Genomic DNA, 19,151 nt, shown 5'->3' with positions numbered 1-19,151 from the left:
GAAGCAAATACTAAGTGTTCTTTTGATGGCTGATGTATGATGGTGAAAATAGTTTTGTGTCGTTGTGTCCCTAGTTTCTTGGCCTACCTTTTTCTTTTTTTTTTTTAATGTACTAGAATTTTTTCCTAGATGGGCAGAGTTACATAGTTCTGTGTTTAGACTGATGTTTGATGGTGGAGGCCAGTGAGTTCTCACTAACTTTATAGACCATTTGTTCTTCATAAGTTGTGACATGGACTGTAGCATGTAGATGGACAGAAAGTAATCTAGTGCAAATTAATGTAATAAGTTTGCCCTCCTTTTCTTTGTAGCACAATGGCTGACAAATCGGCCAAACCAACAAACTCCCATGAGGGAGCTGCGGCAGGAGAAATAAGTGCACTGGAAGAGGCCTTTAGAAAATTTGCCGTCCATGGTGATACAAGAGCCACAGGAAAAGAAATGCATGGGAAGAACTGGTCAAAGCTGTGTAAGGACTGTCATATCATAGATGGGAAGAATGTGACAACCACAGATGTTGACATTGTCTTCAGTAAAATCAAGTAAGTTCATTTTAGCCATAATTTCATTGTTCCCCCCACCATGTTTTGTAGACACTATATAAATTTACCTTCTGTTGCTTACAGATGTTGTGTGACACTCTTTGTCAAAATCAATCTCTTTCTTGTTCCTTTACAAAATTTTGTTCCTTGGTCTGAAGATACAGCTTTCAGCTTCTGACCTGCTATCTTAAATTGACTTCGGTTTCACAGGTGTTATACTGTAAAAAGAGGTATAGTGTGATCAGGACAAATGCAGGCTATTCCAATAAACTGCAGTAAGTGCTGTCACAGTTTCCTGAAAGATATCTGAATGAAGTCAGGAAGATCTTGCCAAAGTTTGGCCTCAGAGGACTGAGGCTAAGGTGGGATACGTACTAAAAGTCAATATTCTAACAACAGTCATGATATTCATCACAACACCAGCTCAGGTTCGAAGTGTAGGGCCATGCCAAACTGCTGGTGAATATGGCATGGTGACCCATGGCTGTGATGAATTAGGATTGTCTTGGTGGTCTGATCTTATTTTTGTGACCAGACTGGAGCTTTAGTGAAACTTCCTCCACAGTTGAAAACATAGGCAGGCTTAGAAACTCGTCAAATCTAAGAGAAGATATTAAAGGAAAGATGTTAACAAGGAATTAATCTGTTATGGCATATTTTGTATGAAGCCCCAAATAATTTTTTTTTATTTTGCTTTATGTGTAGAATTGGATTATTTTCACCTTTCCTATTCCCCTGGCATCTGATATGATAATCTTGTTTTTTTCTGCTTTTTATTACCACTGTAACTGTTTAAATTGTTTCCCACCTCATTGTGTTGAGAAACATTATTTTTAAAGGAGTCCCTTAGTTGTACTTGTAGCTTGTAGGAACACTTATTTGGCTTGTGCAGTCAACTGTTGTGGTGTTATGCTGGGAGAAGATGCAAGCTGCATTTCTTACAAGGTAATTGGAAAATCTTGCTACAAGCACTGACCCTTTAGACTACATCAAAGTGGAGAAAGGCAGAGAAGTAAAGACCTTTAATCTTGAAACCTGTCCAGTGTGACATACATAGTTAGAATGACCTTACTTGATTGATTTCTTTGTTTTTTTGCTCCTTGGGGATCATATCTAGATAAATGAAAACACTACATATGCACACTCCCACCCTCTTGTCCTTGTATCAGTCCCTACTTGTGTTTTCTTGAAAGTTGTGTTGATGGAGTTAGATATACCATCAGAGAACTGGCTTATTTGAAATGAATGTTTAGGCTGTGGGGTTTTGTTTCTTTCTTGATCTGTTATATTTTCAAATTTTCTTTGACTTTCATCAGCTTAAAATTTTGTTTTATTATTTCCTGTAGATAAATACAATCTTAGTGCTACTTTTTCATATCAGTTTCTGGGCTCTTTAGTGATAGGACAATCCCATGATATGACATAAACAGATATGCATTGTTAGCAGATATAAAGAAGTATCACGTTTGGTGACTGTTGGGGCAGAAGGAATCCAGTCCTGTTCCGCAGGAGTGAATTGTGAGGTGGCGGGTACCTGAGGCTCCCGGGGAATGTCAGCATATCCCCTTGCTGCTGTTGAGCACTCCCAGCTTGGGGGTTCTTGTCTTTGTCTCTGGTGGGGGAGGGCTAGCTCAGCAGTTCCTCAGACCTTGCTCCCGTGACCTCTGTTAAGTGTTGTCATTTCTCTCGGAAGAGGCATGCCATCTTTTCCTCTATCCAGTTGTCCTGGTTTAACCCCAGCCAGCAGCCAAGCCCCACGCAGCCACTCATTCACTCCCCCATCAGCAGCACTGGGGAGAGACTTGGAAGGGTAAAAGCTGGAAACCTCATGGGTTGAGATGAAGACAGTTTAATAGGAAAAGCAAAAGCCATGCACACAAGCAAAGCAAAACAATGAATTAATTCACTTCTTCCCATGGGCAGGTAGGTGTTCAGCCATCCCCAGGAGAGTAGGGCCCCATCACATGGTAACAAGTTGGGAACACGAACACCATCACTCCAAATGTTCCCCCCTTCCTCCTTCTTCCCCACACTTTATACCCTGAGCATGATGTCCTGTGGTCTGGAATATCCCTCAGGTCAGCTGGGCTCACCTGTCCTGGCTGTATCTCCTCCCAGCCTTCCAAGCACCCCCCACATTCCTTGTCAGCATGGCAGTATGGAAAGCAGAAAAGGCCTTGGCTCAGTGCAAGTCCTGCTCAGCAATAACAAAAACATCTCTTAATTATCAACCTTGTGCTCACCAGAAATCCAAAACAGCCCCATACCAGCCACTGTGAAGATAATGAACTCTACCCCAGCCAAAACCAGCACAATAGTGTTTAATAGCTTAGTAGTAACTGCATCAAATGCAAAAGTATCTTAGTTTTAATTGTTTATTAACTTTTTGTTCATTTCCTACCTCTACATGTACATATAACATGTATTTTATATATTCTTCCCTTTTAAAATGATTTTATTTTTAAATTGTATTGCTTAAATGGCATATGGGACAACCTACAATAGCTGAGATCTGCTATCTTTATTAGGAGGATCTGTATTTTTCAAGTGTATGCTTTCAGTAGGTATACTTCCACATTTTCTTAACTGTTGGGGTTTTGTGGTTTTTTTACATTTTTATTCTTGAGTGCATGTGTCAGCAATTCTTTTTAGTCTAGATCACATTCATTTCACATACAGTATTTTAGGTTTTAAAAAGGAAAGATCTAATGGCTGTAGGAACTTGTGTTAGTAATATGCTTTAACTTAGGAGGGTTAAGCATAAGCTGAATATACAGGCGTTCTCAAGCATGTTCAGACAGCTGTTTTTCCTTGCTTTCTCTTTTACTTCATATTTAACCCTAAGCTCAAGGATAATGATAGATTTGGTAGTGCATCAAAGCAGGCATGCTCACATAATAAACTCATTTTTATTACACAAGCAGCTTTTTCCAAGCAGAGCTTTACGATTTTTTGAGAGACCAGGTTTTTCCCCCTCTGTGTTAAATGTAAAACCTTAAACACTATAAAAGAATCTCCAACTCCCCCCAAAAGTGCAAAGTGCAGTTTCCATGCCTCAAAAAGAATTCTGCTTATGGTTACCAGGAGGCTCTGTGCTTCACTCTTGGTTTTGGGCTCTTAAGCTAAAGTGTGTCTCAAAGGATTACCCTCAGCCTGGGATTCTGATGGTGAGCCGCAGTGATGGTTCAATGGGATGGGGCTGGTGGATTTTAGCAGTTGTAGGCTAGCCAGGGAACAACAAACATAAGAAAAAGTGTTTGTCATTCTCAACTCCAATTGCCATCTAGCATTGTGTTAGAATTTCCAAACGTATTTTCTGTTGATTCTGTTACTGGGAAGCCACTGTACTTAGCAGGGTTGTTTTCCAGCAAGCTATACTTAGAGTTTATGACAATGGCACATGTTGTTCAGACACTAGAAAATAATTAATCTAGTAGAAATGCTCTTTGGATTTATGAGTTACTATGTATAAAGCCCACATTTGTTGTCTTGCTAACTTTCCCAGGCTTCATTTATTATTCTGCTACAGATACTGGCAAAATAAGTAGGAACTAAATGTTGCTGATAGGGTAAAGTAACAAGGAAAATTAGTAAGAGATATGTTTACCTAAGAGCTACTGAAAGATAATGTTCTATTCGCCGATTGGCAACTTTCTCTGCTCCAGGAGAGATTTTATCTCTGAAGTAATGAACATTTTTGTGGACTTAACATCCCCTCTCCACCTCTGCCAAACCATCTGAAAGTTTTAAATAGTCTGTGATACTTCTTCAAAGCTGGGACCCATGTGTCTCTCTCTCAGAGTTAGTTCTGTCTTTCAGTTCATTAGTTCATTTAAAGTTAAGTTTAATGTTGTTACAAAGGTTGAAGAAATTCCATTGAGCCTTTGTTACAAATAAGAAAAAAAGTGCAGAATGCGTGAGGATGTCAGGTCAGACATAAACGTAATTTGTCTGTTTATCTTGCATAAAAGTTCTACTGAAGGCCTTCTTGTGAGCACAGCATTTATATGTGCTTGAGGATAAGAAGAAGGAATAGTCTAATGCGAAGAATCTGCAGTAGTAGACATGAAAGAATTATTGCTATAATTGTGTTCTTTGGTAAGAAAATATGTAAATTGGGTGATCTTCCCCCCCCAATATTCCTGTTTAACAGTAATTTATAGGGTCCCATAAGTTCTTCCAATTTGGTGGACTGTAATATAAGTTTATGTTTTTTAAAATTGTCAGCTCAGAAAATACAAGAAATGAGGCAGCAAAGAATTTCACAATGGAATTACTTGAAATGAAAAGCTAAAGCCTGCTTATGAGAGTAGCTGCATGTATGAATATTTATGATTTGCATCCCTAGAGAACAAAGTAAAAACACCTGCATTTTTGCCAAATATTTGGATTGTTCTAATGCAGCTGGAATAGACTGCAGTTTCTATAATAAGTAGAAGAGTAAACTTTCCTTATTTTTAGGTTATCAGGCATGCAATAAAGCCGTCTCTTAAAATGTCATTAACTTTCCATACATCCTGCACCTGGAAGAGCAGAAGAAATTGTGAAGAGTGAATTACAAAGTTCTACCATATCTTATGGGATGACATCTGTTAAAAAATGCAGCAAAGCCAACAGAAATGTACATAACTGTAAAGGTATTATGCAGTAAGCTTTCTTTTTTGTAGTTTCATGGTCAACACCTGAGATGTTGTACTCCTTTCTTTGTATGCTTTTTGGACTACATAAAACAGTAACACTGGTTGTAGGGTAAATTTTAATTTCAAAGCTAGCTTAAAGTTATATAAAAATCCCTTCTGCTAACTGGTACCAGGAAAACTTTTCCTCTGTAAATGGCAAAAATGGAGCAACCTCTTCTCAGAAAAAATGGCTCATATGATTGTTAAAAACAAGCCTGAAAATACTTCATGGGAAGTAATTTTTTTAACTGGTCCATAAATTCTCTGCCATACTTGAAGACAAAGAAAAGTCACAGTCATGTTCTATGGGAATGGAAGGCTTCTTAATTACTTTATCTGAAGTATTTGTGACAGGACCAAAACTAGTACTCCAACTTTTTTTGTTATGATATTTCCCTGTAGCTCAGGTTTCTGCAAAAATATAGGGGTTTAATATAAATATCTTAGTAATACTAGATCATTCAAAGCATTAATTTTTTCACATACTATCTGAACCTTATATAGATATCTTTCTTTTATATTTTTTTAATGAAAAGTGATAATGCAATGCCGGGCCTACTGAATTTAGAGACATACAATATGCAGACATGCAATAGCATTTGAAGATGGATGTTCTTCATGACAGTGGGAATTCCATGGGTATCTTTTCAGTAGCTGAAACACTTGCCTGCTTTCTTGGAAAATTTCTTCATTAACTGTTTCTTTTCTGGTACTCTTCTGGAGTTCCAAAAGTTTGTCAGCTGTGTGTCTTGTATTGTGCTTGCAGAGTGCAAGTATGGATTTAGTGAATCTTGTTGCCTTGGAGAAAGCAAGGTCATTGGTGACAGAAGAGAAGGGCACTGAAAGGTTCTGCACTTGGTATGAAAAGTAACATGTGGCTGCATTCTTATTCCAGCAAGATGGTGAGGCACAACAGTCTAAGAACTTCAGGATTTTTGTATTAAGGAAAGCAGAACACCCAAGAATAATAGATGCTACTGAGCTCTGACCAGCATTCCAGCATGTTGCCTTAGGAACTCTAAATTTCTTTGTTTATTGGGGGTCAACAACTGCTCTGGGAAATTTGATATGTTAGCTATGCCATACACATACTTCACTTGTTGTATGTAGTTAACATGGTAATAGTAATAGCCCTGATATAAATACCTCTGCTCTTATTTTAGAAGTGTTACCACTGAGCACTGCAAGAATATGTTTTAAGCACTGCCATAAAACTGCTAATTCTATGATACTATTAGATAGAAAAATAAAAATATTTCTGTTTACACTGGCATGTTACTATGGTTGCAGGCAGGCCTGGGTGACGTCAGCCCTTGGATCTGTTGTGAGCATTTATTTAAGTAGTCATCTCCATGGAAACATTTGTTTGTTTTGATGTTACTATGTGTTAAATTTTAAACAAATTTTTGCAGTTCTATACTGGTTTGTTACTGAAGATGAGTTAAGCTACAGAAGCTTTGTAAATATACCTTACTCCCCACCCTCTAAAATATTCTTGGTAAAAGATCAAGTGACAGAATAATTGTCTTCTGAAATTCCATTAGTAGTTCTTGATGTTGCTTTGACATGTTTTCTTGTTGCTGAGGAAGCCATGTATTATAAAGGCCAGAAAACTCTCCTCCATCTTTTTGAGAAAGGAAGGTTTTGTTCCCATGGAGAATATTCACAACACACTTTATTGTTCCCTGACTTTTGAGCAGACCCACCCGTGCTCTGTCCTTGCTGTCTTGCATGCTTGGCTGTTTAGCCTAATTCCCACAGCCTGGATCAGTCAGGTCTCTGCAGGAGTGCTTCCACCTGAGAACAGCTGGGCCTTAATGCAGCAGTACTTCACCATGGCTGCAAGACTTGAAATGGGTAATGTTTGCTCTGAGAAGCTGACAAGAAAACTCTTGGCAAGAATGAGTACATGCTTTCCTCATTTGTCAACTGTAATATAATTGTTGTCTTTTCTTTGTATTGAACAAGTATGATGCTTCTTGCTTTCTTATTGTTTTGAAAGGACTAGTACTTTGACATCTGAGCTCATTCAAAACAAATACCTATCCACGAGGTTTCTCTGAAGCAAATAGTCTTCAACAGAGATTTTTACTGAAGCCTCTCTTAAATTTTTGAAGTATGTAAATAGGTATGAAGTGGTCTTTATATATAAATGAAGCACACGGTAGTTGCAAGCTATGTTTTACATCCCTGCTGGAGACATTCTTCTGATAATGACATAGAAAAGGATTTTTGTAATCCTACTTTATGCATGAAGTAGGCATAACAGTTAACTTTTGTACTTTGTCTGCATCAGGAAATACATTTTAAGTAGATATAGAACAATATGCAGGGCAAAATCTGTTCTGGTAATTCTCAGACAAATTGTGAAGTTGTGTGTTTTTAGGTAGAAGTGAAGGTAAGTTTCAACAGAAAGTGTTCTTTTTTGCCACATCTATATTTTAATTGAAATTAAGGTCTGCCTTTCTTGCCTAAAGAGCCAAATGTAATGTTGCCATTTGCACTTTATACTTCAAAAGCTTTTTATTTAAAAAGACAAAACAGCTCTTTTCCCTCTTCTGCCAAGAGGCATAAATTCTAAAAGTAAAACAGTGATTGCATATGAGAAGGAAGATGGTTTTAAATTCACTTGCTGTAACACAGGCTTGTTTTATGCATGTATAATGGCTAAATTTTATACCCATATTGATGTTTGCTGATGAGGATTTTAAAAACACCATTTTGCGTGAGCAGACATCACATGAAAACCTATAGGTACAGTGGTGAGTGATTCATTTCCCAGCTGATACGGAATGCTGCACGATGTCATACATGGTACTATATATAGCAGCTTACTTGGTATTTGCCACACTTTGTGGCATATTCCACTTGTGTGCTACAGGAACTTCTACTGGCTTAGAGTAGCAGTCGGTTGTTGTTTTTGGTTTGTTTTTTTTTTTGGCAGGTCAGCCTATTGTGCCATCATTTAAAACTACCTATTTTTCATTTATAAAAGCAGCTATGTGAAATCTGCCTTAGTTTTACTGACTAAATAAACTAAGTAACAAGCAAGTATTTTCCATACTGTTAAATACCAATGTAGACTTTGATTTCATGGATTGAAGTGGAAGATGATTAAGATGTAGAGGACAACTGCAGCATTGTCTGCAGCAACCAGGTGGTTGTAAAGTTTAAGATCCTGAAAGGAATGGTCAAGATTAACAACAGAATTACAAGCCTGAACTTCAGAAGGGCAGGTCTTGGCCTCTTCATCTTCTCTCTGGAAACTGCCCTGGAGAGTAGAAGTGCCCAGGAGAGCTGGTTGATCTTCAAGGCAGCTTCATCAGAGCACGAGAACGTTTCATTCTCATGTGCAGGAAGTCGGGCAAGCGTGGCAGCAGGCTAGCAAGAGTATACATGGAGCTTGTGACTGGGCTGGACCATGAGGAGGAGGTACACAAGAGACGGAAGCAGGGAGAAGGTTTGTGGGAAAAATACAGCCCATGCTTGAAGAAACAGAGAGAGGAAAGTTAAAGTTCAGGCCGGTCTGCATAACCTCAGTCCCCAGGGAGGTTGTGAAGTAAATCCTTCTGGAAGTCCTTTCTCTACACACGAAGGACAAGAAGGTGATTTGGAGCAACCAGCATGGATTTGCCAAGGACAAGTTGTGCCTGATTGACCTCATTGCTTGAGGTTAATCATTCACCTCCCATGAAATGACTGACACTGTGGGTAAAGGGGTGTGGTTAGTATCCATTGATTATGGCAAGGACTTGACCCCAGTCACATCATCACCAAATTGTTGAGGTATGGGCTGGAGAGTGGGCCAGCAGTCTAGGAGGCAGCTCTGGAGATGGTGGTGGTGTCAGTGTTGTGGTTTAACCTGAGCTGGAAAATAAGCCCCATGCAGCCACTCTGTTTCCCCCACCAGTGGGATGGGGAAGAGAATCAGAGGAGTGAGAAAACTCATGAGTTGAGTAAAGACAGTTCAATAGGAAAAGCAAAAACTGCTCACACAAGCAAAGCACACCAAGGAAGTCATTCATCCCTTCCCATGGGCAGGCAGGTGTTCAGCCGTCCCCAAAAAAGCAGGGCTCCATCATGCAGAGTAGTAAAAGACCATCACTCTGAATATCCCCCACTTCCTCCTTCCTGAAGCTTCTATGCTGAGCATGATGCCGTATGGTATGGAATATACCATAGGTCAGTTCGGGTCAGCTGTCCTGCCTGTGTCCCTTCCCAGCTCCTTGCACACCCCCAACCTCTTCGCTGGAGGAGCAGTAGGAGAAGCAGAAGCCTTGAAACTGTGTAAGTGCTGCTCAGCAATAACAAAAACATCTCTATGTTATCAACACTGTTTTCCACAAATCCAAACTACCACTTCATACTAGTCACTGTGAAGGAAATTAACTCTACTCCAGCCAAAACTAGCACAGATGGGAAACTTCTGAAGGTGAGGTGACAGCAGTCCTTGCAGTGAGAGTGAGTTGTGGCAGCAAGGAAAGGTAGCGACATCCTGGGCTGCGTGAGTCAGTGTGTGGTCAGCAGGTCTGGGGAGGTGATCCTTCCCTTCAGCTTGGGCTCCTGAGACTGTGTCTCAGTGCCCAGTCTGGGGCTCCCCTGTGTAGGAAAGAGATTGATATGCTGGAACAGGCCTGGTGCAGGGCCACCAGGATGGTCACAGGGCTGATTGTGGTACATGGTGACCTGTGGGATAAAAATAAATTTCTTTGTGCTCCTGTATAGGCAGTAGAAATCAACTTCTTGTTCTGAAATTAGAGTGGAAATTTTATAGGGAAAAAGTGTGTGTGTATGTATGTTGTTTACTCCTAAAATGTCAACATGACCTTGAAATCCCTCATCTCATAATTAATATACTATATATGTTGCAATTAGATATATTTAATCTGCCTGTGTGCATAAAACTATCAAAAATTTAGATGTGGTCTGCTTGAGATGTGATGTTTATGAATGGAAGTGTGCTCCATCTGATGTGGTTTTTATCTTTCTTCAATCTTTTTGTTTGTCTTTCCTTAAAAAAACAACAATGGGTTGACTTGGGAGAGCCTACTTGATGTGTCCTTCCCATTATCTAGAAGTCGAGGAGGACTTTTTTACAACTGAATTGGAACAAGTCTCATTAAAGACTGGACATTAAATCCTCACCAGGATTAGTTAAAATGGTATCACTTTCTGGCATTATTGGAGTTGCTTATTGGGTTTTTTTGTGTGAGTGTGTCTGTGCACACACTAAACTGAAGGAACACGAACAAAACGCAAATTTTATTTGAAGCTTGATCTCGGTTTCTGACTTTGTGCAGACTTTTAATGAATGTGCATGTATTCCCATGAATGTAAAAACCAAGTAAATACAATTTTGGTAGGGAGTTCTGGTACAATTTCCCCCCCAAAAAAGGGCAAACTTTCCCTTTGAAATTTTTTTTCCATGTTACAGTCATTTTTTGTTTCTCATTTTTACGAAGGTTGTGGATATTACCAGCAGACCAATAATTTTCTAAGCCTTGCTGAGACTGTGAATGTTGGTGCTGATTCTGCAGGCTCCCAGAACATTTTAATTCCATAAAGAAATCTCCATGGCAACTTTTTCTAGGAAGATGTGGTGTTAGATACTGAATTGTTATGGTTGAAGGAGCAGATGTAGGAAAGCACTCAGTTTCAGTGAGGAAAGCTGACTGCAGGTGACAGTGTAGCCAGAAGTGCTGTGGCTAAGATGTTGTGGTGAGGAGTAATGAGCAGCTCACCTACTGCCTGTCACCATCCTTCTTGGCAGTGCACGCAGTCCCAGCACTGATTGCTGAAAAGGCACAGTCAGTCCCTCAGGCAGGCAGGGACTGTTTCTGTACTATCTGGACATTTGTAATTCAGGAAAGAAAACCAACCAGAAAACCCTGCTGCAGGGTGTTGCATCATTAAGTTTCTGCCTAAGCTGTGGAACAGCTTTAAATCAAACCTGCATCTTTGTCAGTGGTGGCAAGCGGTGGAAAACATCTTCAGGCAAAGTTGTTTCAGTGGAGCCAAGAGTTCGTTGTGAAAGCGAGGGCACTCGGTGTCTGTTTTGAATATGTGATATTCCTGAAGTCCAGTAGGTTTTCTCGGTGCTTTTCCTTCCCAGGAATTGGTTGTGGAGAGCTTTTTGGGAATGGTGCCATGCTGTGTGCAGAGCCGCCTGGCACAGAGTTCCCGCGAGCTTGCCAGGGGTGTGGTGCTGCAGAAGTGAGCCCCGTGCAGCTGCAAGTGCGTGGTGCTGCACTGCAGTGCCCTGCTCGTGGAGCCCACTGCACTGTGCCAGGTGCAAAGCTTTTGTGGCATTTGCTTGGGATGAGAACTGTGAGCTTTTTAGAAGGGATGGTACTGTGTGCTGACAGAAAATGAGGAATGCTACCTTGGCAGCACTGAATCGTCTTTCTTCTTCTTTGCCTCAACTTTGTTCTGGAAGGAAAAGTCCTGAAAGTGTGGGAGATCTTTCAGATTGTGGCACTAGGACGCTCAGAAAAGCAAAAAGATTTCTAGAGTGCTCGTTTTCTAGGCAGAAACATAGAAGACTCTAAAGAAAAGAATAAGCCACCACCATCATCTGGTGAGCAGGAGCTAGTTCATCTGTTTGTCTCTGCTGGTACAGCAGAGCATTGTACCGCTTAGTGCCATTTGTGGTCATGGGCATCGGCAGCTGCAGAACACTGGTGATCTTTGGCACCAGGCTGTGACTCTCATGACTCATGACAGCACTTGCTTCATTGCCCAGATGTCTTGGATCTTTAGTATATGCTCTTCAGTTGCAAATATTGTTTAAAAGTGAAAATAAGCTAACAAGTAGTTACTGTACTCTCAATATGACATTTTTAATGGTATTAAAAGATGCAGCTGATAGCTTTTATATCATTATAATTGTGTACAAGGTAAGTTGTTTTTCTTTCAGTTAACAACAGATAATACAGTGATACTGTAGTTCATTACAGCAGTATGAGAAAACAAAATGGGTCTGTACTTATCGTCTGGAATCTATCTCAGTTATACAGGATCTCCAGATATACTCATTACAATTCCCAGTGCAGTACCAATTAACCATGGATTTAGCTGCTTTGTGATATTTGAGGTGTTTGTTACTCATTGTGGGGTGGTGTTTGTTAAACTTCTGAATGGAACTGATCGTGCTGAGAATGGAGGGTTTATGTGACCCAGACCGGTGTGGGAGTAATATGAGAAGCTACTGATGAGCGGATCATGGAGTAGAGGGTGGGCAGTTCTTACTCATCATCATATGCAGTCTGTATTTCACAAAAAGGTGTTGTGTGTTTGCTTCTGCTAGAACAAGCCTCTGTGGTATGGGCTGCCTTAAAAGTGATGACTGCAGTATTTACCATCAGCTCTCCCGTGACTTCCTGTGCACAGCAGCTACTGCTGCTGCACACTAAGAGAGTTCGTGTCACTAGGGGAATACAAGGAGCCCTATTTTGATACTCCTTGTGGGCTCTCTTCCTGTGTTGCAATTTGAAACAGGTAGTAAGCAACCTTTCTTCCAAATTTAGGCTGTTTACATTTTCTTCCTGTCATGGATGCTGTAAGAAAAAAGATGCCTGGGGCATTTGTAATCCAAGTGGAGATGAGCATGTGTCAGACTGTTCTCATTTAGCATGGTGTCAATGGAAGGTTTTGTAGGTTTCTAAGCAGTATGCATTGATAAGTGTTTTCAGCTCTACAAGAGCGTTTCTAGGGAGGATGTTTTATTTGGGTTTTTTTGGCACCTTTTTGTTTTCAGCAAAAAAATTTAACAGGTGAGCTGGCATTCTTAAAAGAGCCTATAAATAGGAAAAATAAGAAAAAGGGAATAATTTGGCATTTATAGGTTCTGCCTTTTTTTAGTCTAAAGAGATTTGTAGGTTGAGACATAGGTTTCAAATCTAACAGAACAATATGAGAAGGTACTGAAAGGTAGTTGCAGTAAAAGAAAATATATACCTCATATGGTAACTGATAGCCACTCTATTAGGTGATTGTCCTATGTATATGCAGAAATAAAGAATTTTCATTTTAGATGTCAGATGAAAATGGTAGTGAACTGAATTTCTGAGATTTGAGTTCAGGATATTTTTAATGCTAATAATTAGAATTAATGAATGGTGTGAATGCAAATCTAAAATTAATGACTATAATCTGATTGAATGTTTCTTGTTCCCAGTAAGTCCTGGTACTAGTTTAAAAAGAACAATGAAGAGTAGTCAGTTTAGTAGATCCTTGAGAGAGCCAGTGCATTTGCCATGTGTTTCAGCAGTTCATCCTTTATTAAAAATACATAAATAGCATGACTTTTTTTTCCAAGACTTTGTTGTGAAATCAAATAGAAATAATTTCCTTACCTTTACAGAAAAGATGGAACTGTGCTGTCTTCTTCCAGACAGGTTGCTTTTTTTTCATCACTTCCTCAGATGAGAGTAATGGGAGAGCTTTACATTATGCTGAAGTGAATGTCATGGCTGGGAAATCTCTTGATCTAAAATGCACAGAACTAGCTTGATTTTTTTTTTCCCCCCCCCAAGACAAAAGACTGTGGCCTATTGGGACTCCTCTAACCAGATGGAGAAAGCTATAGAGAGGGTACTAGTTAAGTAAGCTGCTTGGTTTTCCTATTTCTGTACTGAATAGGATGACCTCTGTGTGCTGATTAAACATTCTGGTTTTGAGTTTGACCTGCAAATCCAGCTGCCTGCAGCTTCAGTCAACATTGGCCATTTTGGACAATTTTGATAATTCCTTTCCTGATACAGTTTTGTGTTCTTTGCCCAACAATACAGTATCTCATCCATGCTTGGAAGATGGTTCCTTTTATTTCCCTTTTAGATGCTATACTGTGTCACCCAGTCATTGTCTTTGAGTACTAATCTGTGAAAGCCATAGTCCAGGTGGACAGTGAAGTGATGGTAACCTGTGGTAAACATGAGAGGTGTAAAAGAGCAGTCAGACTTAAGGACTACCCTTAGAGAACTGGACTTCTTTAATGTTAGGGGCACTGACTTGATGTTATCTAACACGACATTTGCTCTTTTTGGAGGTTGTTCAACTCCATTTGTCAAAGCTTTGAGATAAAGAAGGTGACAAGACATACTTTCTGACCAGTTACCCAAATAACTTAGGCCAAGTGTTGATTAGATTCCTATATGTGCTTGCCCCAGGTGTGATCTCTTAATCTTAGAGGAAGTCATTTGCTGAAGAGCACAGCTTCTGCAACATATATAGTGGTTTTTAAAGGAGTTATATTATTGACTAACCTCTCAACAGCATTATTAATTGTCATATGCTGTTGTTTAAGAAAATGAAGCATAGAGTGTACCTGATTTGCATGTACTCATAAGATTTCTGGCTAGAATTTCTGCTTGTCATCTTTTTTGAGCTCCATTTGAAAACCTGGGGGGTTTTTTGAGCTTTGAAGTGTGAGAGGATTTGGCTTCTAATGCCTCTAAAGGGGTGGACATCCTGTAAGTGCTGTGGATTAGAAAGATATAAAGACATATAGTAGTTTTTGTAGCTGCGATCTCAGGGCTTTGTTGGCGTGTAGGTATAGGGTACTCTGTAGGTGTAGGATAAGATGTTCAGGAGTGAATAAAGCTTGCTTTGGTTGTGTTCTGCCCTGTCAAACTTTGCTAAGTAATTGAAGGAGAGCATTAGCCTGAAACATTTGCTGTTGAATTCCTACTGGCTTTGCTGTCCTTACTATGAGATATTAAATAACCATAAATACATTCATCAAGTACTTAAGGTAGTTTAAATTGACTACTTGTATAAACATTCTTAATGTAGAAGTTCTGTAATAAAAATGACCAATATGTAACCCTGCAAAGATGTTTGTCACTTGTGTGTTTTGGGAGGTCTCAGAGCAGACCTGCACAGGCTGGTATATGCAACACAAAACATAGAGCTGAACTGTGTATATATACATGGCATTGTGTTAATCTGTTGGTTTCGTACCATCCTATTTTCTCGCAAGAACCAGTTTGCAGTTGTGCTTTATAGGTTGTGAGGATATACTTGATTTGCTTATGAGCAGCATCTACCCTATTGGCACTGCTGGTGGAGGGTGAGACCCCATATGTTGAGTTAGATCCCCTGGAAATTCATCACTGGTCCTCATTCAGAAGATTTTGTACCATAGATAAGTTAGTATATACCTGGAAAGTAAGACAGTTTTCTGACATTCATTGGAATAAGAGCACAGAAGTCTAATACTAGTTGCACCATTAAATGCCCACTATTTAGAAAACTTGCCCTTCTATACAAAACATTGTGCGAATAGATACATTAAATATTCTTCCACCAACATGCCAGTGGATGACAGTTTGGAGTAATACTTTGTTGCTTCTGCTGGTGAAATCAGAGGCTTTGAAGAAAATACTAGTTTCAGAATAATACTAGTTTCAGAATTGATATAGTAATCCAAGAAAAATGGATGTGAAGCCGCATTTTCTGAATGTAAGTAACTGAGAGCTGCTGGAGATTGCTGGTGTAAGAATGTACTGATGTTTGTAAGATGAACAGAAAGTACCCTTTTGTACATAGCAAAAATCAAGAGGGCAGCACATCTTACCCAGCTCTGGCTTGATACCTTCCTTCAGTAGCTGTTGGTCTAAATAAGTCACAGTTTTCCAAAAGCTTGCTCTTTTATAGTCTCCTCTCTGCTTCCACAATTAATTCCAACGTCCTGGAGTTTTCCCAATCGTTTCCTATCATTTTGGTTTGTGATGATGATGTCTGCAACTATGTGGGTAAACCTCCATTTATTGTGAACTTTTGCATGTTTTGAATAGAGAAGTGTGATGTAAATGAGAGAATATCTGTATTGGTATCAACCGTCATAATTTTCTGCCTTTCTTTTGGATTGGTTTCAAATGCACATGAGTCAGCACTGTAAAGACCGATATACAGATCTTTAATCCAGGGGAGGTGATAGATCCCCATAGAGAATTTGGTCACTCTCTGTTTATAGCTTTCACAAAGTGCCAAGGCATTATTGGCATGGACTGTTCTACAGATTCTGTGGCACAACTGAGTGTTCCATCTGGAAAATGTGTTCCCCGCTTTGGACACAGAGAGGGAGGATCAGTCTCTCTCATCCAAGGAATCAAAATGGCTTCTTTCTGAAGCTGAATGTAGCTTTATTGTAACTACTTGTTTGGCAGGCTTTCTCTTTCTCTGGAGTTGGGTTTTTTTTTTGTCAGGAGATGGATAAAACTCTGTGCTTTGCAAAATCTGTATTTTTTTCTCTTCAATCAGTGCTTTGCCTATGTTGAATTATTTAGGTCTCTGAGCTCACAGGCGTGCCTTCATTACTTGTGAGGTATGTTTGGGCTTCCTACAGTTGTTCTTGGTTTTGATTAGTAGGGGGATCTTCATTCAGATTGAGGGTTGCATTGTCAATTGCAGCAACCTTGTGTTGAGATGGAAAATGCCTAGAGATGGCTCTTGAGGTATACAAGATAAGTGGTCAGATGCATTAGCTATTTTTTCCCTAAGCTGTGCAAGGGTAGATGTCTGTCTCCACAAGATCTGGTAAGGAGAAATGATAAAGGCATAGCAGAGGAACTTACTAAAGAATATTCTCTGCATTGGCAATGGTAGATGGTAGACATATGTAATTGGCTTTAGACTTGTGGATCTGTAGAAGAAACGAGGTGCTCTCATGTGCAAGTGTTACATGGGTTTTGTTGCTCTATAATTTAGCCTTAATATTGCCCATCTGCACTTTTTAAAGATAATATTGTTCTCTTCAAGAGGATACCTCTTCAAATACTCTCCTACTCTCGTTTGTAAACTGATTGGGAGACTGTTTTGGCCACAGTCTACCTATTCTTCTGTCTTGCTTTTTGTTTTGTAAAATGAGAATGCTGCCAGAGCAGACAATTACATCTCTAACTGCTGTTTCAGAAGACATGAAGATAAGAAGGACATGGGGAGCAGGACGTAATTGTGGATGTTGTAGGTTTAACAAAGAGTGAAATCTCCTTTGCAAGAAACAGACATAGAATGGGAAATTCTCCAAGATTGGGGACTGTATATTTAGAGCTTTGCTGTGACAATCCAATTTTCCCTTTCATATGGGAAGGCAATCTTCCAGTAGGGGAGAAATATGCAGTTTCTTCATTATTTCTATTATATTTCTTGTTTTCTTTGAAAGGGAAAATCTCTCTCTGCATATCTGCAGTCTGGATTCTTCTTTCTTGAAGGTCGTGATTTGGTCCTTGGCTTTTGGTTATGGCAAACAGTTTTGTGGCTTTCTCTGCATGTGACCTATGGATATGGACTAACACTGTAGTTAGTTTCTCTTTTTTCACTTGGTGTATCATTCTTGGTTTCACACCTTTCTATCTCCAACCATGGTCCATGACTCTTACAGACTGAGATCATGCTGGCATCAGTTAACGCCAGCTGTCTATTTTTAATGCTGTCACCTTCTCATATTGCCAGCAAAAAATGTTAGCAGATACACATCTGTGTTTTCTCCCTGTCATCAGAATCACTGGAACAACCTCTCCCACAAACACACACTTTTTCACTCAGAGAGTTCACTATCAGTGAGCTGTCACTGGGTTCAGAAATTGCCTTTGTGGTTAGATGTGATTTGATGTGGAAAACAATCCAGCTCTGTAAAATCCTTTGAAAAACTGGAATGTTGCTGTTGTAAAACCATCTGACAATGATATTTTCTTATTGAGACAATCTGATAAAACTTTTGGTTTTAAATTCTGTGTATTAAACTCTAAAGGAAAATTCCACCTTGAACTGCTGCTCTGGCTTCCATAGTAGCATTTTAGTAAGCAATGAGTTGCTTACTGCTGAGCTTGTCTGCTGAGCTGGCTGCAGTTCCCAAATAGATCAAGCTGTGTTGCTTAATGTTTAAATTATGTTTCAGAAATAACTATGCAAAGCTATTTTTGAAAAATATGTATAGTATTTCTTATGCATAGTATTAAATGGTATTGTACTTTTCTCACAAAAAACTCACTGAAAACCAGTCTGCAACTGGAAATACTTACTTGGAAGGTAGGGAGGAATGTCTTGGAGCTGGGTGCCTCAGCTATCAGACTCCGCTTTGTGAATTTCTTGGCCAAGAAACAAAAGTAACCTTGCTGTATGCTGGCACAGTATGGTGGTTAACAAACAGCTGCCATGCCTGAACAGTAGAGTGAATATGCTCTATATGAATTCAAGGTTGTGTTATTCATCCCTTTTCCTTCATTTCTCTTGTCATCAGCCAGGGACCTCTTTTCTTTATATTGACCAGTGTAATTTCTGAATTAGGATGGGAGTTTTGTTAGAGGCCTCACTGAAACAGTGATCCAGACATCTTTCTCCATAAGAACAAGCCATAAAATGTTCAAATTGTACTTGTGGTTTTACTTGAGCTTCATAGTGATTTAAAAACTTGTCCTCGCAATACTCACCCTTTGCCTTGCCACCATTTTGCATTGTACTTTGCATGCTGCTCTGATGTGGGTTGGTTCAGTGTAGGAAAAATGGCTCAAAATTTTGGTAGTTATTAAATTCCTGTCTGGAAATTTAAAATCCCTCATAATATTAGACATTGTAAGGATACACAGCTAGGCTTTTTACTGAAGCATCACAAAATCTGGGGAGGAAAATAAGAAAGAAATTCCAGGAAAGTTAGTAGCACATAAAATTAGGGTTTTTGTTTTAATGTAATTTTAAGGAAAAACTTGAGAGGAGAAAAAATTTTGGGTAGTATGTTGCTAGAAAGAAGCTTGGATGCTTACTTGTTCCATGATAAAGAGTTGACTTCAGTTATTATTCTGTCCCTTGTGCAATGGTTTACTTTCAAAGTCCAATTCAGTTCTTAATGAAAGCATAATTTAAGCTCTAGTATCTTGAGACTTAAGAGTTAAGGTGTTACTATGTCCAGTCCTATTTAATAATGCCATTGTTC

The 19,151-nt window shown here is 39.4% G+C and overlaps 1 protein-coding gene across 3 annotated transcripts in view; it reads left to right on the top strand.

Annotated features, from left to right (window-relative positions):
• Positions 1-292: 292 nt before the first annotated feature.
• TPPP (tubulin polymerization promoting protein) overlaps positions 293-19,151 on the top strand; it is a 74,206-nt gene continuing 55,347 nt past the window's right edge. For all 3 annotated transcript variants that reach the window (XR_001863407.1, XM_017738615.1, XM_008637112.2), the window contains exon 1: positions 293-542. Coding sequence is in view for 2 of the 3 variants with exons in the window: in XM_017738615.1 (XP_017594104.1) it covers positions 316-542 (227 nt within the window). In the remaining variant the exon portion in view is untranslated. The remainder of the gene's footprint in view (positions 543-19,151) is intronic.

The sequence above is a fragment of the Corvus brachyrhynchos genome, unplaced genomic scaffold (genome assembly GCF_000691975.1).
Source record: "Corvus brachyrhynchos isolate BGI_N302 unplaced genomic scaffold, ASM69197v1 scaffold146, whole genome shotgun sequence".
In the NCBI taxonomy this organism is placed as follows: Eukaryota; Metazoa; Chordata; class Aves; order Passeriformes; family Corvidae; genus Corvus; species Corvus brachyrhynchos.
This window is presented reverse-complemented; position numbering and strand designations above follow the sequence as displayed.